This window comes from Lissotriton vulgaris, chromosome 1_1 (assembly GCF_964263255.1).
Source record: "Lissotriton vulgaris chromosome 1_1, aLisVul1.2, whole genome shotgun sequence".
NCBI lineage: Eukaryota > Metazoa > Chordata > Amphibia > Caudata > Salamandridae > Lissotriton > Lissotriton vulgaris.
In genome coordinates, this window is record NC_141685.1 from 1095807975 (window position 1) to 1095824972 (window position 16998).

At 47.4% G+C, this 16998-nt stretch overlaps 1 protein-coding gene across 1 annotated transcript in view; it reads left to right on the top strand.

Annotated features, from left to right (window-relative positions):
* Positions 1-16998, top strand: part of POLR3H (RNA polymerase III subunit H) — a 103798-nt gene that overhangs the window by 65491 nt on the left and 21309 nt on the right. Inside the window, exons 6-7 of the mRNA XM_086963501.1 lie at positions 10941-11004; positions 11623-11827. Of these exons, the coding sequence (XP_086819627.1) occupies positions 10941-11004; positions 11623-11827 (269 nt within the window). The remainder of the gene's footprint in view (positions 1-10940; positions 11005-11622; positions 11828-16998) is intronic.

Below are 16998 nucleotides of genomic sequence, written 5' to 3' on the forward strand. Positions count from 1 at the left end.
TCCTCCTCCTTGGAAATGGGGAGGATAGAAAGTAGGAATGGTAATGGACTGATCTAGGTGGAAGGGAGTCACCAACTTAGGCAGAAAAGCAGCCCTGGTCCTGAGAACCATCCTTTCAGCATGTATGGTCAGAAAAGGAGGCTTTGAACTCAAAGCCTGGAGCTCACTCACCCTCCTAGCCGAAGTGATAGCCACTAGAAAGACCGTTTTGAATGTCAGTAGTCTCAAAGGACAACTATGCATAGGTTCAAAAGTGGAACCCATTAAAAAATGTAACACCAGATTTAAATCCCATTGGGGCCTAATAAAAGGAGTGGGTGGAAACATGTTAGTAAGTCCCTTGATGAACCTTAAGACTGTTGGAGACTTAAAAAGAGAAGGCTGGTCGGGCAAACAAAGAAATGCGGACAAAGCAGACAAATATCCGTTAACAGTGCACAACCCTGCTGGGCCAAATGAAGTGAAAAACAAAGAACATCAGAAAGATGCGCTTTCAAAGGATCAATAGATTTCTCTCCACACCATCTAACAAATTTCGACCACCTGTAGGAGTAGATGGACTTGGTGGAGTGTCGCCTGGCTGATAAAATAACATACACCACGTCAGGCGGGAGAGAAAATAAATTCAGGTTGCCCCGTTCAATCTCCAGGCATGAAGGTGCAGGCTCTGGAGGTGGGGGTGTAGACCCTGCCCCTCCATCTGAGAGAGGAGGTCTGCCCTGAGAGGGAGACGGAGCGGAGGGTGCGACGAGAGGTGAATAAGGTCCGTGTACCACACCCTTCTTAATCAATCCGGGGCGATCAATATAACTTGGGTCCGGTCTTGGCGGATCTTCCTCAGAACCCGAGGAATCAAGGGTATGGGAGGAAACGCTTAAAGGAGTTGCAAGCTCCAACTCAACTGAAACGCGTCCCCCAACGCTCCCTGCCTCTGAAACTGGAGACTGCAGAATGACTGGCAGTGCTCGTTCTTGAGAGTGGCAAACCGGTCCACCCGGGGAGTTCCCCACGTCTGGAAGATGTGTCTACCTCCGGTTGGAGCCTCCACTCGTGGTCGGCGGAGAACTGCCGACTGAGACTTTCTGCACACACGTTCAACACCCCGGCCAGATGATTTGCCAGCAAGCAACTCAGATTGTCCTGATCCCAGGACCAGAGCCGCAATGCCTCTTGGCAGAGACGGTACAACCCTACTCCTCCCTGCTTGTTGACATACCACATCACGGCAGTGTTGTCCGTCAGGACTTTAACCGACTGAACGCGGAGGGAAGGGAGAAAGGCCTTGTGCGCAAAACGTATCGCCCGCAATTCCAAAAGGTTGATGTGAAGCAACCCTTCCTCTGGAAACCAAAGACCCTTGATCTCCAGATCCTCCAGATGAGCACCCCACCCTAGGGTAGAGGCATCCGTAATCACTGTGGCCACCGAATGAGGAAGATGGAAGGGTTTTCCTTGAGACAGATTGGCCTCCACACTCCACCGAGACAGATCCCCTGCAGCCTCTCTGGAGATCCTGACTGACTCCCTCAGATCTCCGTTGTGTTGATACCACTGCCTGCGGAGACAACACTTTAGCGCCCTCATGTGCCAGCGTGCATGGTTAACCAATAGTATGCAGGAAGCGAACAGACCGAGCAGTCGGAGGACCTATAGAACCGGAACAACCGCTACATTGTAAAACAAGGGAATCATTTCCTGAATGTCGAGAATCCTTTGCAGAGGAGGGAATGCCTGACACACAGTGGTATCAAGTACTGCACCTATGAACAGGTTGCGCTGAGAGGGCACCAGGTGAAACTTGGGTACATTTATCGAAAAACCCAACTTGTACAACAACTGGGTTGTAACCTGCAGATGATGACTCACCATCTCTGGAGACTCTACCTTCAACAGCCAGTCGTCCAGGTAGGGGAAAACTGGAATCTCCGACCTCCCGAGATGGGCAGCCACCACTGCCATCACCTTGGTGACTCGAGATGCGGTAGCAAGACCAAACGGAAGGACCACAAACTGGTAGTGTTGCGACCCAACCATAAAACGGAGATACTTCCTGTGCGACTTCAGGATTGGGATGTGGAAATACGCATCCTGCATGTCGATGGAACCATCCAGTCCTCTTGCTGCAGCGCCTGAAGAACCTGCGCTAGAGTGAACATGTTGAACCTCTCCTGCTTGAGAAACAGATTCCAGATTCTGAGGTCCAGGATAAGACTTAACCTGCCATCCTTCTTGGGGATCAGGAAATACTGGGAGTAGCAACCCTGACCCCTATCCTGCTCCGGAACCACCTCTATTGCACCTTTTTGTAACATGGTAAGAACCTCCTTCTGAAGGAGAAGCAAATGATCCTCTGTGCAAAACCCCTGGCAAGGAGGGTAAGGAGGAGGTAATTCCCTGAAGGGAAGGGCACACCCATTTTCATCCAGATCTAGAACCCAAAGTTCCCGAAGTGATTAATTTCGAATCTTGTAGAAAATGGGTAAGCCGGCCTCCCTCGAGACCCATATGATCCAGGATATCGGATCTAAGGCTGCTCTCCTGCATTACCAGGAGGAGTTGGGGAGGAAGAGGAAGAAGGTTGACGCCCAGTTCCACGAAGGTGACCTCTGCCTTTACCCATGTAGCTCTTATACAAGGGGTTCTGCTGCTGCTGAGACTGTTTGGACCAACGAAAGGAAGACCTCCCAATGCCATGGTAACATTTATAGCCATAGCCTCTTGTCTGAGTCTGCAGACCCAAAGACCTTGCCGTTGCTTTACTGTCCTTAAATCTTTGTAGGGCAGAGTTTGCCTTTTCAACAAAAAGCTTGGACCCATCAAATGGCCAATCAATAAGAGCAGCCTACATGTCAGGAGAGAACCCAGAAGATCTTAACCATGCCTGCCTCCTTGTCGCAACGGATGAACCCATTACTCTGGCAACAGAATCCGCCGTATCCAGACCAGATTGGATAACCTGGCGAGCTGCAGCTTGAGAATCCACCAATACCTCACTCAGATTCCCTGTCCTCCTGAGACAACTTAGGAAGAAGCTGTTTCGAGACATATGGGCTGCAGATCACACACTAGTGCATAGATCGCCATCTGGTGGTGGGCCCGGATGATTACACTTTGTTGTTGTCCTGGAAGAGTCTTTGTGTGGTAGATGACTCCACCTCTGGAGCATAGTGCGCATGGGAATCGACTCCATCTTCAAAAAAAAATTTCCGCCATCAGGTTCAGATGTGTTTGTTGCTCAGTCTCGTTACCGATCTCCTATAGACGACCATTCTTTCATTTCTACCGTCGGTCTAGTCTTCGATCGCGCTTATCTTCATACTCGCGTCGAAGAATCCTGCACTTCTCGATTCCGGCGATCATTGGGCCCAACTCCGCCATTGGGCCTTTGGCTCATGGAAAGAACACCCATCAAGAAGTGCCCTCAGTGTGGACACAAATTTCCCCACACTGATCTACATGAGGTGTGCAGTCTGTGCTTGTCCCCAGAGCATGAGAGCCGAGATTGCCAGGCCTGCGCTTCGTTCTGGTCCAAGAAAACTATCAGGGACCGTCGAGCTCGAAGAGTCATGGCGCAATCCTCTTCATCAACCCCAGATCTCATCATAGACGTAACTCCAATCGATCTAGAGTCTGAAGAACAACAGCAGGAAGATGTCATCGTTTCCGAAGCAGAGGATTCAGCTTCCGGAGCCGAAGAACAAGCAGACGATGACGATCCCATTCCAGCTGGTCAACAGGTCGTGAGTACAAATGTCGACCCTTCTCACACCCCTATACTGGCCAGGCTTCGGTTCCACCTCCACCTTTGGGTCCAGGTGCACACCAATCATAAACTTTTGACGCCCCGCCTTCGGGTTCGGCAACGAAAAATACCAAGAAGCCTCTAGGCGACTCGTGCTCGAGTCAGCCTGTCAGTCCTGAAAAACAAAAAGTCCTTAAACCAAAACTAACTCCGGCACCGAAGCAAACCTCGGTACCCAAATCGGTCGAGCCGAAAACAAGCTCTGCACCGAAACCAATTTCCACACCGAAAACTGTCAAACCGAAACCGATCCAACCAAAGGCCACTTCGGCACCGAAACATACTTTGGCTCCTAAAGTCGTCAACCCAAAACACAGTTCAGAACCAATAACTCCTGATCCGAATAACATCCGATCCAAACAGAAAACATGAGCCGAAGAAAGCTTCTGAACACAAGTCTTCGGAACCAAAACCAAAATCTGCTCCAAAGACTGTAATAGACGCTGCTAAACCTTCTAAACAACTCGGCCCCAGGCAAGACAAGTCGGTGCCGAAAAAGGATGCTTCTACAGAAGAGCTTTTCCATCCAGATCCAAAACAAAAGACTCTTCTTATTCATCCAAAGACTGGACATGTCATTACTGTGCCTGCTAAAAGAAAATAGGACCCTCCCCCTCCCCCCCACACCTCCAGTCCCTCTCAAAAAGCATGCTCAAACTTCTCCTATCAGGGTAACTTCACCACTTTGACATTTCCCCTGCACATTCACCATTCATCCCACACAGCCCTGCACCAGCAGAGGATGGTGAGGATGATTACTCAGGGGGGATAGAAGATGAGCAACCCCTAGATGACCCAGATAATCTTCTTAGGCCATCCGAGGATCCTTGGGAGGATTACAATGCACCAGATGCCCCAGATCTACCGCAAGATGACGCATACCCTTCTAGGCCATCTCCTCCAGATGACACTATTGGGTTCACACAACTCATTCATAGAGCAGCAACTTTTCTTGGGGTCGATCTACACACTGACCCAGTGGAGGACGACTTCCTCATGGACACATTATTGCCTTCACATAAAACCACAACCATTTTACCAATGCTTAATGGGGTTGTAAAACATGCACCTGAGGTATTTAAAGACCCCTTTAGGGCCAGGGTAATTAATCCCAGGTTAGAGAAAAAGTATAAAGCTGTTTCAACGGAACCAGCCTATATTAAAGGCCAGTTACTTTTAGACTCATTAGTGGTCTCAAATGCCAGAAAAAGAGCTAATTCACAGACATCAGTGGATGCTCCACCCCCTGATAAAGGAGATGCTTCAGGTAAACGCATAACATCTCAGGCTGCCAATGTCTGGAGAATTGCCAACACCCAAGCTCTCTTGGCAAGATATGATAGGGCTCACTACGATGAGCTTGAAACCCTTATGCAACATTTGCCAGACAAATATAAGACCAGGGCTTCTGACTTAATACAAGAGGGTAAGGTAATCACTAATACTTCCATCCGTTGTGCTTTGGATGCTGCTGATACAGCCTCAAGGGCAATAAATACTGGCATACTGTTACGTAGACAAGCCTGGCTGCGCATTTCTGGTTTTAAACCAGGGGTACAAACCAGTATTCTTAATCAACCTTTTGACCAGCAACATCTTTTTGGTCCTACAGTTGATACTTCACTAGAAAGAATTAAGAAGGATACTGACACTGCAAAGTCCATGGGAGCTTTCTAAAGTCAAACTCCCAGAGCGTCCTTTCGTCGCTCCTCTTACAGGGGCGCCTCCAGAAATTTTCCAACGGATAACGCCTCCTCTTCTTACAAAGCACCCACCCAATCCTCCCCCAATAGAGGCTATTAGAGAGGGGGATACAGAGGCAACAACACTAAAGGTAGAGGCAACAACACCCGTACTGCCTCCACTCCCAAACAGTGATTTCCCTCCCCTTCCCCAAGACCATTTAACTCCCGTCGGGGGGAGATTACTACAGTTCCTACCTGTCATGAATTCCATCACAACAGACATGTGGGTGAGACAAATAGTTCAATCAGGTTATTGCCTGAAGCTCACTTCCACTCCTCCAACAATACCACCCAGACAGCGTCCTATGTCACAAGAACATCTCACACTCCTAAAACAAGAAGTGGCCACTCTAATGCAGAAAAATGCAATAGAACCAGTTCCAGTACACCATCAAAACACAGGAGTTTACTCCATATATTTCCTTATTCCCAAAAAGGACGGCTCCCTCAGACCTGAGACCCCTAAATCTTTACATACAGTCCGACCACTTCCATATGGTCACATTACAGCAGGTCCTTCCTCTGTTAAAACAAGGCGACTCCCTTGCTACCGTAGATCTCAAGGACGCCTACTTCCGCATTCTCATCCATCAAGCTCACAGGAAATACCTTCGATTTGTACTGGACGGGCAGCATTACCCATTCAAGGTCCTTCCTTTCGCAGTAACTACAGCACCTCGAGTTTTCACAAAGTGTCTTGCCTTAGTAGCAGCACACTTGAGAATGTAGATCATCTATGTCTTCCCATATCTCGACAACTGGCTAATAAAAGCCAAGTCATACTGCCAGTGCGTGCAGCACACGCACCAGACCATTCACTTGTTACACAAGCTCGGGGTCCGTGTAAACCACACAAAGTGACATCTCCAACCATTCCTGTCTCAACAGTATCTAGGTGCCACAATAGATACATCCAAAGCACTTGCATCCCCCGATCTAGCAAGAAAGCAAAGTATGCAAGCTCTTATACAAAAATTCCAACCGCAACACTCACTGCCAGCTCGAGTGTTAATGCAACTAACTGGAATGATGGGGTCTTGCATCTTCGTAGTACCGTATGTAAGACTCCAAATGCGCCCCCTGCAAGAGTGCTTAGCAAGCCAATGGAACCAGCCTCAAGGTCAATTAACAGATCTGGTGGTGGTGGACGGCCAGACATATCGCTCTCTGCAGTGGTGGAATACCAAAAACCTTTCCAAGGGTCGGACGTTCATAGAGCCAGTTCCACAGGTGGCGCTAACCACGGATGCATCCCTCACCGGCTGGGGAGCTCATTTGGCACAGCACAAAGTACAGGGCAGGTGGACACCGCAGCAAAAGCTACTCCACATAAACCATCTGATGTTGCTAGCCATTTTTCTAGCTCTAAAATCTTTCAAACATTACCTATCAGGCAAGGCTGTGTTAGTCCTCACCGACAATATGACAGGGAGGAACACACTCCTTACAGCTCTCCTGGCAGGTGCAGAGCCTATTGAGGTGGAATATTCCTAAAAAAAATCTTCATATTGGCAGAACATCTATCGGGAGTTCACAATCAGGTTGCGGATCTGTTAAGTCGTTCAGAGACAACAGATTCACGAGTGGGAACTTCACCTGCAAGTTCTTCAACCTTTCTTTAAACAGTGGGGACAGCCAGAAATTGATCTGTTCACCACACACCTCAACTCCAAATGCCCAAGGTTCACCGCCTGGTATCCACACCCATTGTCCAAAGGCAATGCAATATGGAAGAGTTGCTCTTTCTTGGAAAGTTGCTTTTTTAATTGCTATTACTTCACTCAGAAGAGTTAGTGAGTTCCAGGCATTAAGAGTTAGTGAGATCCAGGCATTAACAATTCAAGAACACTTGTTGAAACTCCATCACAACAAGGTTGTTCTAAAGACAAATCCCAAATTCCTTCCAAAAGTCACTTAAGCGTTCCATCTCAATCAGTCTATTGAGTTGCCAGTATTCTTCTCCCAACCTCGAACAGTTGCTGAAAGAGCCTTACATTAGATGTCAAAAGAGCCCTCCTCTATATTGATAGGACAAAGCCATTTCGTAAAACAAAACAGCTTTTTGTGTCCTTTTGTCCTCTACATAAGGGTAATCCCATTTCAAAAACTGGGATTGCAAGGTGGTTTGTTAAATGCATTCAAACCAAAAAGCAAAACACACTCTGTCCATTCCCCCTAGGGCTCACTCCACCCGTAAACTAGGGCCATCTACGGCATTTTTAGGGTACATTCCCTTAGATGATATCTGCAAAGCAGCTACATGGTCTACACCGCATACATTCACAAAACACTACTGTGTAGATGTGCAAGCAAAACAACAAGCTGCTGTGGGCCAGGCTGTACTCAAATCACTATTCCAAACCACTGTAACAGATACTGGGACTAGCTGCTAAGGGAGAGAACTGCTATGCAATCAATGCACTAGTGTGTGATCTGCAGCCTTTATGCCTCGAACGGAAAATGCTACTTACCAGTATGCACCTGTTCTTGGCATGTAGGGCTGCAGATTCACACACGCCCACCCGCCTCCCCGGCTACCTCTATCTGTTCCAGTATTCTCTTAATTACATACACCATACATGGACATCTCTTTCTGTTCTCACTCAACTCCATCATTTTCCCTAATGGCGAAAAACAATCTGAAGATGGAGTCGATGCCCATGCGCACTATGCTACTATACAAAGACTCTTCCAGGACAACAACGAAGTATAATCATCCGGGCCCACCACCAGATGCCAATTGTACTGGTGTGTGAATCTGCTGCCCTACATGCCAAGAACAGATGCATACTGGTAAGTAGCATTTTCCTTTTGCAGAGTCCATCAGGGCATGAATATACCTGCCCAAGAGACAAGTGGCGTTGGTAGACTTCAGTGCCATACTGGCTGATGAAAAGACCTTTTTCGCAGATTCCTCCAACTTCTTGGAATCCCTGTCTGCGGGAGCCTGAGAAAACGCCCCTGTACATTGCTTTTAACAAGAAGCCTGCACCACCATACTTTCAGGAGAGGGGTGAGAAGAAAGGAAAACCGGATCTCCAGGAGCAGGTCTATACCTTCTTGAGACTGACCTCGATACCGCAGGAGCCGAAAGAGGGTTGCGCCACACATCAAGGATTGGCTCAGTCAGAGCATCATTAAATGGCAAAAGTGGTTCAACCACCGAAGATGGAGAATGTAGCACTTCAGTGAGAAGATTAGGCTTATACTTCGCCACAGGAAGCTGCAAATCCAAAAGTTCTGCAGCCTTCCTAAAAACCGTATGATAAGGAGCAACATCCTTCGAGGGAGAAGCCTTTTGAGAAGCAAAGTTCCACTCCAGAGAAGTGTCAATCCCACTTGCTTCACACAAGTCCTCAAACACATCTTCTGTGTCATACACATCTCCTTCCTCCCTTTCTTCAGCCTGGTACTGCTCCTCTTCCAATAATCTCTGCGCCTCTCTCCTCAAGCGCATCTTCGGTTGCTGCGTCGGTGGTGCCACACGCGGCGTCGACGGCTCCGGGAGCGGCATGGATGGTGGATCTACTACCGTAGTCGGCGCTGATCGAATCCGAGAAGCTTCACGGGATGGAGCCAGGGACTGACCATACGGCGTCTACATCCTCTGAGCCGGAAAGGTCCAGGACGGCGTCGCTGGCATGAACCGCATAAAGGGGGCTTGAGGATACTGGTGAGGCACACCCGAATTATATGCCAACGTATCCATGGGACCCGAAGGTGCTCCAGAGGGGTTCGAGGCCCTGGTGAACACCTCGAACCCGGGTGCGGAAACTGAGGGTATGAAGCCGGTTTGAGATCCGAACGAAGTACCTCTGAGTCGTATCCGCTGGAGCCACAGGTGGAACAGCCCGGGCCGAAGGAACCTCTGTGTCAGCCAGATTCGACACACCCTCTGGAGTCGGTGAGAATCTTGGCGTCGTCACCTGCTCTGGAGTCTCCTTATATGAAGGAGATTGAGCCGGAATCACCTGAGTAGACACTGAAGAAGAAACCAAGTCCTTTTCTCGACGTCGAGCAGGAGAAGGCGACCTTGATACCACAGACTTCGAGAATCGGCGCCAAGAAGCATGTCTCCTCTTCTTCTTATGTTTCCTCTTGGAGTCGTGCAACGTCGAAGACTTGGACTTTGACCTTTCCCGACCCCTTTTTTCTTTTCTTGCCTTGACCATGTAAAGCTTTGCTTCTCGCTCCTTCAACGTCTTAGGATTCAACTTCCTGCACGAAGAACATCCCTCAACGTGGTGGTCTGAAGATAAACACCAAAGGCAATCTTCATGCGGGTCAGTAATTGACATATGTCCACCGCACTCCCTACAGGGCTTAAAACCTGACTTCCTATGGACAGACATGTCAAAAGAGAAAGAGATACAAACGAAATACAAAGTTTCTAGTCGAAGTATGGAGAGTCCCAGAAACAAATGTTAGCATCGACAGCGTGGAAAAAAGGGAACTGACGTCATCACACTGACGTGGTCCTCTTATGGCTCCAGTGACATCATGCGGAGCCGTGGCATTGTGATGACCTCGTCGGCGTAGAGAGCTGCAGAAAAATTTCCGGGGAATTCTGGCGCATGGGATAATCATAAAGTGAGGAATCCACAGGCAGATGTATCTATCCTAAGGCAGACGTAGTGGATGTGTGTCACCAGAATAAGTGATGACAGTCTCGACTTTTGCTAGTGGAAGCCATGTCTGCACACTGAGAAACATTTTTGAGGGATAACTTCTGTCAAAGTAACAGAATTTGAAAAGCTCCAGATCCGCTGTGGAAGGTGCTGAAAGAAAGGAACTGACCTCAGTATGCAGAGGTGGCACAGAGATAGGGATCCCGACGCACATCCATAGCGGGACGGTTTCGATGCAGAGTCACACAACACCACATACTGAGGCACAGGGGAATTGCTTCTACAAACATTTCTTGATCCATTATGGTGCATGGGGAGATTCACAAAGTGAGGAATCTGCAGTTAGAAGTCCCTATCAGAAATCAGACATTTTCACATTCAGTTTTATGTGAACACTGCGGCAGAAGCAGTAACATGTGACAGTCTGGTTTGTTAGCCTTTGAAAGATGTCAAGTTGTGTAAAAATCTCCTGATTTCCTTTAGTACAGAGCCTCCTCTTGCTTGCTTTGCAGGCTTGTGTCTGCCTATATTTGTGTAACATCTTTGTACTTCCATTTGTTTCTTTGAAACTGTGGCTTTGGATCTCCACTATTTAAGGCTAGTTTTGTGCCCATGTAGAGCCAATAAAGTGGTGTTTTGGGGGATGGAGGCATTATGGGTTTTCTGTTCCAAGTCCGGCCCTGCGTGTCTGTGATCTCTTTTGTAAATCCTTTCTTTTTGTAAGGTCCAGTATCCCTCACTGACTTTCTCTGCTTCTCTCTGTAGTCACCCTGGGCTTCTTCGATGATATAGTCATTCCCCCGGAGTCTTTACAGCAGCCTGGCAAGTTGTATCCTTTACAAATAAGTATCTTCAGTTGCAAGTAGCAAGTAGTAGATAGGATTACTTTTGAGAAGTGATGTTGTTTTAACTACAGTACTGAAAAATGAATTGCTGACTTTCAGCTATTCTTACACTGCTCAAATTATTTTTTCAGGGGGTGGGGATTTTGGGAGGCTATAGCCTATAATGTTGCTTCATCCATAATAAGAATCAACGCTACATGTAGGTTGCACGACCACTGACTTGTCTTTTTGTTCACTAATAGCACCTCATCTGGGCAGGGGCTGGAATGTTTCTCAGTTCATGTTTTAAACCGCTCACTTTTAATAAATACTTCTCAAATAATTTGATGTACTAAAATGAAACGTGCCATGTGTTAAAGATATACACTTTTTGGATTTTTTATGAGGTTTATCATATTTTTACATGATGTTTGCTGCTTGATTTACATGCCAAATAATTTCAAGGCTCAGTTCATGCATGAGCTCTTACTGCCAGAGCCGACCCTTGGCCCAGCTCTCTGGGTTATTTTGTTGGCTCGCCCACCTCCATTGTTAAGGGTGCATGTATTTTACCGTCATCCTCCACTTGCTTATGCTGTTTTCTTGACCTGTAATCCCATCAGTGATGAAGGAGAGCAGGTATGGGTATGGGAGTATGAAACAGAGGAAGGGGCTCATGATCTGTACATGGACATTGGAGAAGAGATTCGCTTCCGGGTGGTTGATGAGACTTTCTTGGATACGTCGCCAACAGGACCCAGCACAGCTGATGCATCTACCTCTGCCCCAGACGAGGTGCAGAAGAAGGAGGCACCCTACACACTAGTGGTAAGTCCTAGCCCATTTAATCGAGGAGGATATCCTGGTACTGGACACACACAATAAGACATATAGCCATTGTATTCTCTTCGGGTGGTGACTTCTGACCTAGGGATGCTGTTTCACACAAGAACACCAGTAGCTATTCAGGTTTATAAGGACAGTTAGGCACTGACCCTAATATGCAGATGTGGTTGTTTTGTATCACTTAATACACATTTACAGCTCTAATCGAACCGCTGTAACTATTTTGCATTCAATTCTGATTTTGATGTGCTTGCCACACATTCAACCATCTGCTGCGTAATTTTCTAATTTCAACAAGCAACTATTGGCTATTGGCACATGACCTCTCCTTGTCTGGAAAGGTCATGTGGCACAAATTATGAATGACCTTGCTGGTGAAAGCTTGGACCACCAAACTCTCAGGCATAAGATCCCCTATTTTCATGGATATTCAGTTTTCCCAATGTAGCCGCTTTATTGTTCTAAACAGAAAAGGCACAATCCACAGCTTGTTGAACTGATTGCACACTTTGGCTTGATACATCTTATCAAAAGCAGATGAGTATTTGAGGAAGCAGGCGCAGAGCCTACTGATTGCTCAACACACTTTGTGCCATTATAAGTACTGCCTGGACCCCACGCACGCCACAAGGCCAGACTGCACTACGACTCAAGCACCCTCCACGCACTCGACACCGGACGACCCCATCCCTGCTACCAGGCCATCCCGAAGCACACTCAAGGGCCTTTCAGCTGCCGGAACTGCAGATACACCAGCATCCAGCCCGCCAAACCACCAACCAGAGAATCCAACCCCCTCAGATATCATCCTCCTCAAAACCCGCTCCGCTCGCAAGCACGCCATCGAACTTTGGGACCTCCTACACTCTACAGCCCCCGACGTCGCCTTCCGGACGGAGACCTGGCTGAACGCCACTTCAGCACCAGACATCACCATAGCCATCCCACACGGCTACAAGATCTCCCGCAGAGACTGCGCAAACGGAGTTGGAGGGGGAATCGCCATTGTCCACAAAGAAACCCTCAGAGTCTCGACCAACACAGACAACACCCTCACCACTGCCGAACACATGCACTTCGGGATCCACACCGACCCCAACACGACCCTCAGAGGAACACTCGTCTACGGACCACCCGGACCACGACCACAGTTCAACGACACCATTGCCGACCTCTTCAGCACGCATGCCCTCGCCTCCACGGACTACATCCTCCTTGGGGACCTTAACTTCCACCTCGAGAACAACTTCGCCAACTCCTCCGCCCTGATCGACAATCTTGCCAACCTCGGACTTAAACAGCTCGTGACGACCCCCACCCACGCCGCCGGACACACGCTGGACCCCATCTTTTCCGCAAGCCCCTACGTCTCCTTCAACCACACCACCGAACCACCTTGGACCGACCAAAGATGCGTCCACTTCACCTTCCGGAAACCAACCACACACCACCGCACCCAACAGTTTGTATTTGTATTTGAATTTGTATAGCACGTAAATCACCCATAGGTCTCATGGCGCTTGCAGAAATTCGTGAGAAGATTGGGTAGGAGGTTGACCGAGGTTTAAAAGAGCCAGGTTTTCAAATTCTTGCGAAATGTTTTATGATTTGGGTCGGTTCTAATTGATAGTGGTAGAGAGTTCCATGTTGCTGGGCCGATTTTAGAGAAACATCTGTCCCCGTTTCTAACCGTGCAGACTTTTATGGACTGTTTGTCCGAGGATCTGAGGGTTCTAGTCGGACAGTATTCACAGAGTTTTCTTTCCAGGTATTTTGGTCCTTGGCCGTTGATGGATTTGTGGACCAAGCAGCATATTTTGAATTTGATATGTTTCTTTATGGCGAGCCAGTGTAGTTTCCTAAGACAAGGGGCCGATGAAGTGCGGGGCGGGAGATCAAGGACCAGTCTGGCCGCTGTATTTTGAAGGGTCTGGAGTTTGGTCAAGAGACTTTCATTGATGTCAGCGAGCAGTGCATTTCCGTAGTCCAGGCGGCTTATAATTAGGCCATGGACTAGGGGCATACGGGATGATATAGGGATCCACTTAAAGATCTTTCTGAGGCTGCAAATTAGTCCTATGCTAGTGTGTACTACTTTGTTAACATGGGATGACATGGATAGTTTGTTATCAATAGTAACTCCAAGATTCCTAACTGAGTTTTTAGGGACAGGGCAGAGGCCAAGTGTGGGTGGCCACCATTCACTTGACCAGTATTTCTGCGCATTTACAAACCACATCATTTCAGTCTTTCCAGCATTAAGCATCAGATAGTTGTTAGTCATCCATTCTTTTATAGAGGTCATGCATTGTTAGAATCTGGATTTCGTGTCTGTGGGGTTTGGGCCTAAGGTGATTAACAGCTGAGTGTCATCAGCCTAGGACACAGTTTGAAAGCCGTAAGCTCTAATTACCTTAGCCAGTGGGGATAAGTATAGATTAAAAAGGGTGGGGCTCAGTATTGATCCCTGAGGAACACCCTTGTCGTTTTCACGTTCGCTGAAGAAAATGGTCCAAGTTTGACCCTCGATTGCCTACCGGTCAGGTAGCTCTGGATCCAGAGTAGGGCTGAGCCCTCGACACCAATCTCAGCAAGGCGCTCTAACAGAATGCTATGTGAGATGGTGTCGAAGGCTGCCGACAGATCGAGTAGGATCAGGATGGCTGATTGTTTTGCGTCGATATACAGACGGATGTTATCCACAATCTCAACTACGGCAGTCTCAGTGCTGTGGAAAGCTCTGAAGCCTGACTGGGATGGGTCCAGTAACTTGTTTTCTTCCGGGTGTTTAACTAACTGTTTGTTTATTAATGACTAGCAGCCCGTCCCGACGTTGTCCGGGTATGATTGCTGCCGGCCTGTAGTATATTGTTTTGTAGGATTTCGTTTAGATAGCATTTCTTATCTGTGACAGGCCTGTGAAACGCTCCGATTCACAGTGCACTGCTGATGCACTTAATAGTGCGCGTTCAGTAGTGTGTGAACTCGAGTTTCCCTACATTATTTTTCCTTGCAATATTATATAGCGCGAACTCGACAACATGGCATGAGCACAATTTACATTACAGAAGAACACATTCATTTGTGGTAGGCACGGGGAGACAAAGCGATTTGCCTGGAATCACAGGATGTAGAGCTGATGCCGAGATTCGAACGTAGCTCCCCATCTCTAAAGTTCGCAATTCTAGAACTTGTGGCGGGAGGTGTGTCTAAAAGTGTATGTCGGTGCTGGCCATCAATGAGAGAGACCTGTGCATTTTTCAAATGGGTGGTGAAAAAAATATGAGTTTGTTGCTGGAGATGAGGGCCGCCGTGCCACCAATGTACTTACCGGGGGAGGGTAAAGACCCATTATTCCGCAACTTTCTTTCCGCATACCATCACTCTGCATACTTTCATTACGAAAGTACCATGACTCCACAGTGCCTTTATTACGCATGGCATTACATTTTATATGCTTTTACTACGCATACATTTACAACTAAATTCGTTGTAAATGCATGAATGGTAAAAGCATGTTTTTTTTAAATGTTTGGATAAGGTAAGTATGGGTAAAGGGGTATATGTTTTGGTGTACTGAGGTATATGTTTTGGGGTGTTTGGGTATTTTAAGGGAATAGATATAGTTTTGGCTAATGAGGTACAGGGGTAGTTTTAGGGTTTAGGGATAGGTATGGGTTTTGGGGTACAGGGGTATTTTTAGGGTTCAGGGCTCGGTTTGGGTTTTGGGGTACAGGGGTATTTTAAGGGTTCAGGGCTAGGTTTGGGTTTTGGGGTACAGGGGTATTTTTAGGGTTCAGGGTTAGGTTTGGGTTTTGGCGTACAGGGGTATTTTAGGGTTCAGGGGTAGGTTTGGGTTTTGGGATACAGGGTTTTTTTTTGAGTTCATGGCTAGGTTTGGGGGTACAGGGGAATTTTTAGGGTTCAGGGGTAGGTTTGGGTTTTGGGGTAAAGGGGTATTTTAAGGGTTCAGGGCTAGGTTTGGGTTTTGGGGTACAGGGCTATTTTAGGGTTCAGGGGTAGGTTTGGGTTTTGGGGTACAGTGGTATTTTTAGGGTTCAGGGCTAGGTTTGGGTTTTGGGGTACTGGGGTATTTTTAGGGTTCAGGGGTAGGTTTGGGTTTTGAGGTACAGGGGTATTTATAGGGTTCAGGGCTAGGTTTGGGTTTTGTGGTACAGGGGTATTTTTAGGGTTTAGGGATAGGTTTGGGTTTTGGGGTACAGGGTACAACGCAGACACGCCCGCAAGGGACTACTTTGCTGGCACGATTCTTTTACCTTTTAAATGTATATGGTGGGCGTCTGCATAGCCTATGTCCTTCTGCTGCAACACCCCTTTCCAACGCTGTATTGGGTGTTGTGATTGGTGCTGTGGTTCCGGAGATTACCCGCCTCAAAGGTTTGGGCTCTCTCTTTATTGTATTAGTATGGATTCCATGATTTTCCCGAAGAGGGGTAGAAGGGAGATCGGGCGATAATGTAGGGGTTGTTTTGGGTCGGCGTTGTTCTTTTTTAATATCTGTCTGATTATGGCCTCTTTCCATTGAGTGGGAAACGTAGAATGGGCTAGTGAAAGATTCAGAGTTGCCGTCAGTTCAGTGATCATTGCCGGAGCGATTTTAGTCAGAATTTGGGCAGACGCTGGGTCTGCTGGGGACCCTGATTTGTTTTTTTTATTGTGACGCCTACTTCTTCCTCTGAAAATATGTGAAATTCTTTTAGGGTGTTATAAAGGGGAGGTTGTTCTTTGTGTGATAGGTCGCTTAACCTTTTGCCTGTAGCGGGTACAGTCGGTTTGGGAAATAGTTTGTGTATGTCATTTATTTTGTCCATGAAATAGGTGGAAAGGACATTAACCCATTCCTGGGACTCCATGATTGGAGGATGGCAAGATGGGGGGGGGGGGGGGGGGGGGGGTTTGTAAATTCTTTTACTATAGAATACAATTCTTTATGTGAGTTCCCTGCTTGGTTAATCCTGGTTCCAAGGTAGACTTTCTTTGCTGATGCTATCTTGTTCATGTAATCTTTGTGTAAGGCTTTGTACTGTTGTTTATCAGTTGTGTTTTTTGTTTTTCGCCATTTTCGTTTGGCTGTTCTAGTTGCCTGTTTAGCTGTTTTTAGATTGGATGTGAACCAGGGGGATCGTTTGTTG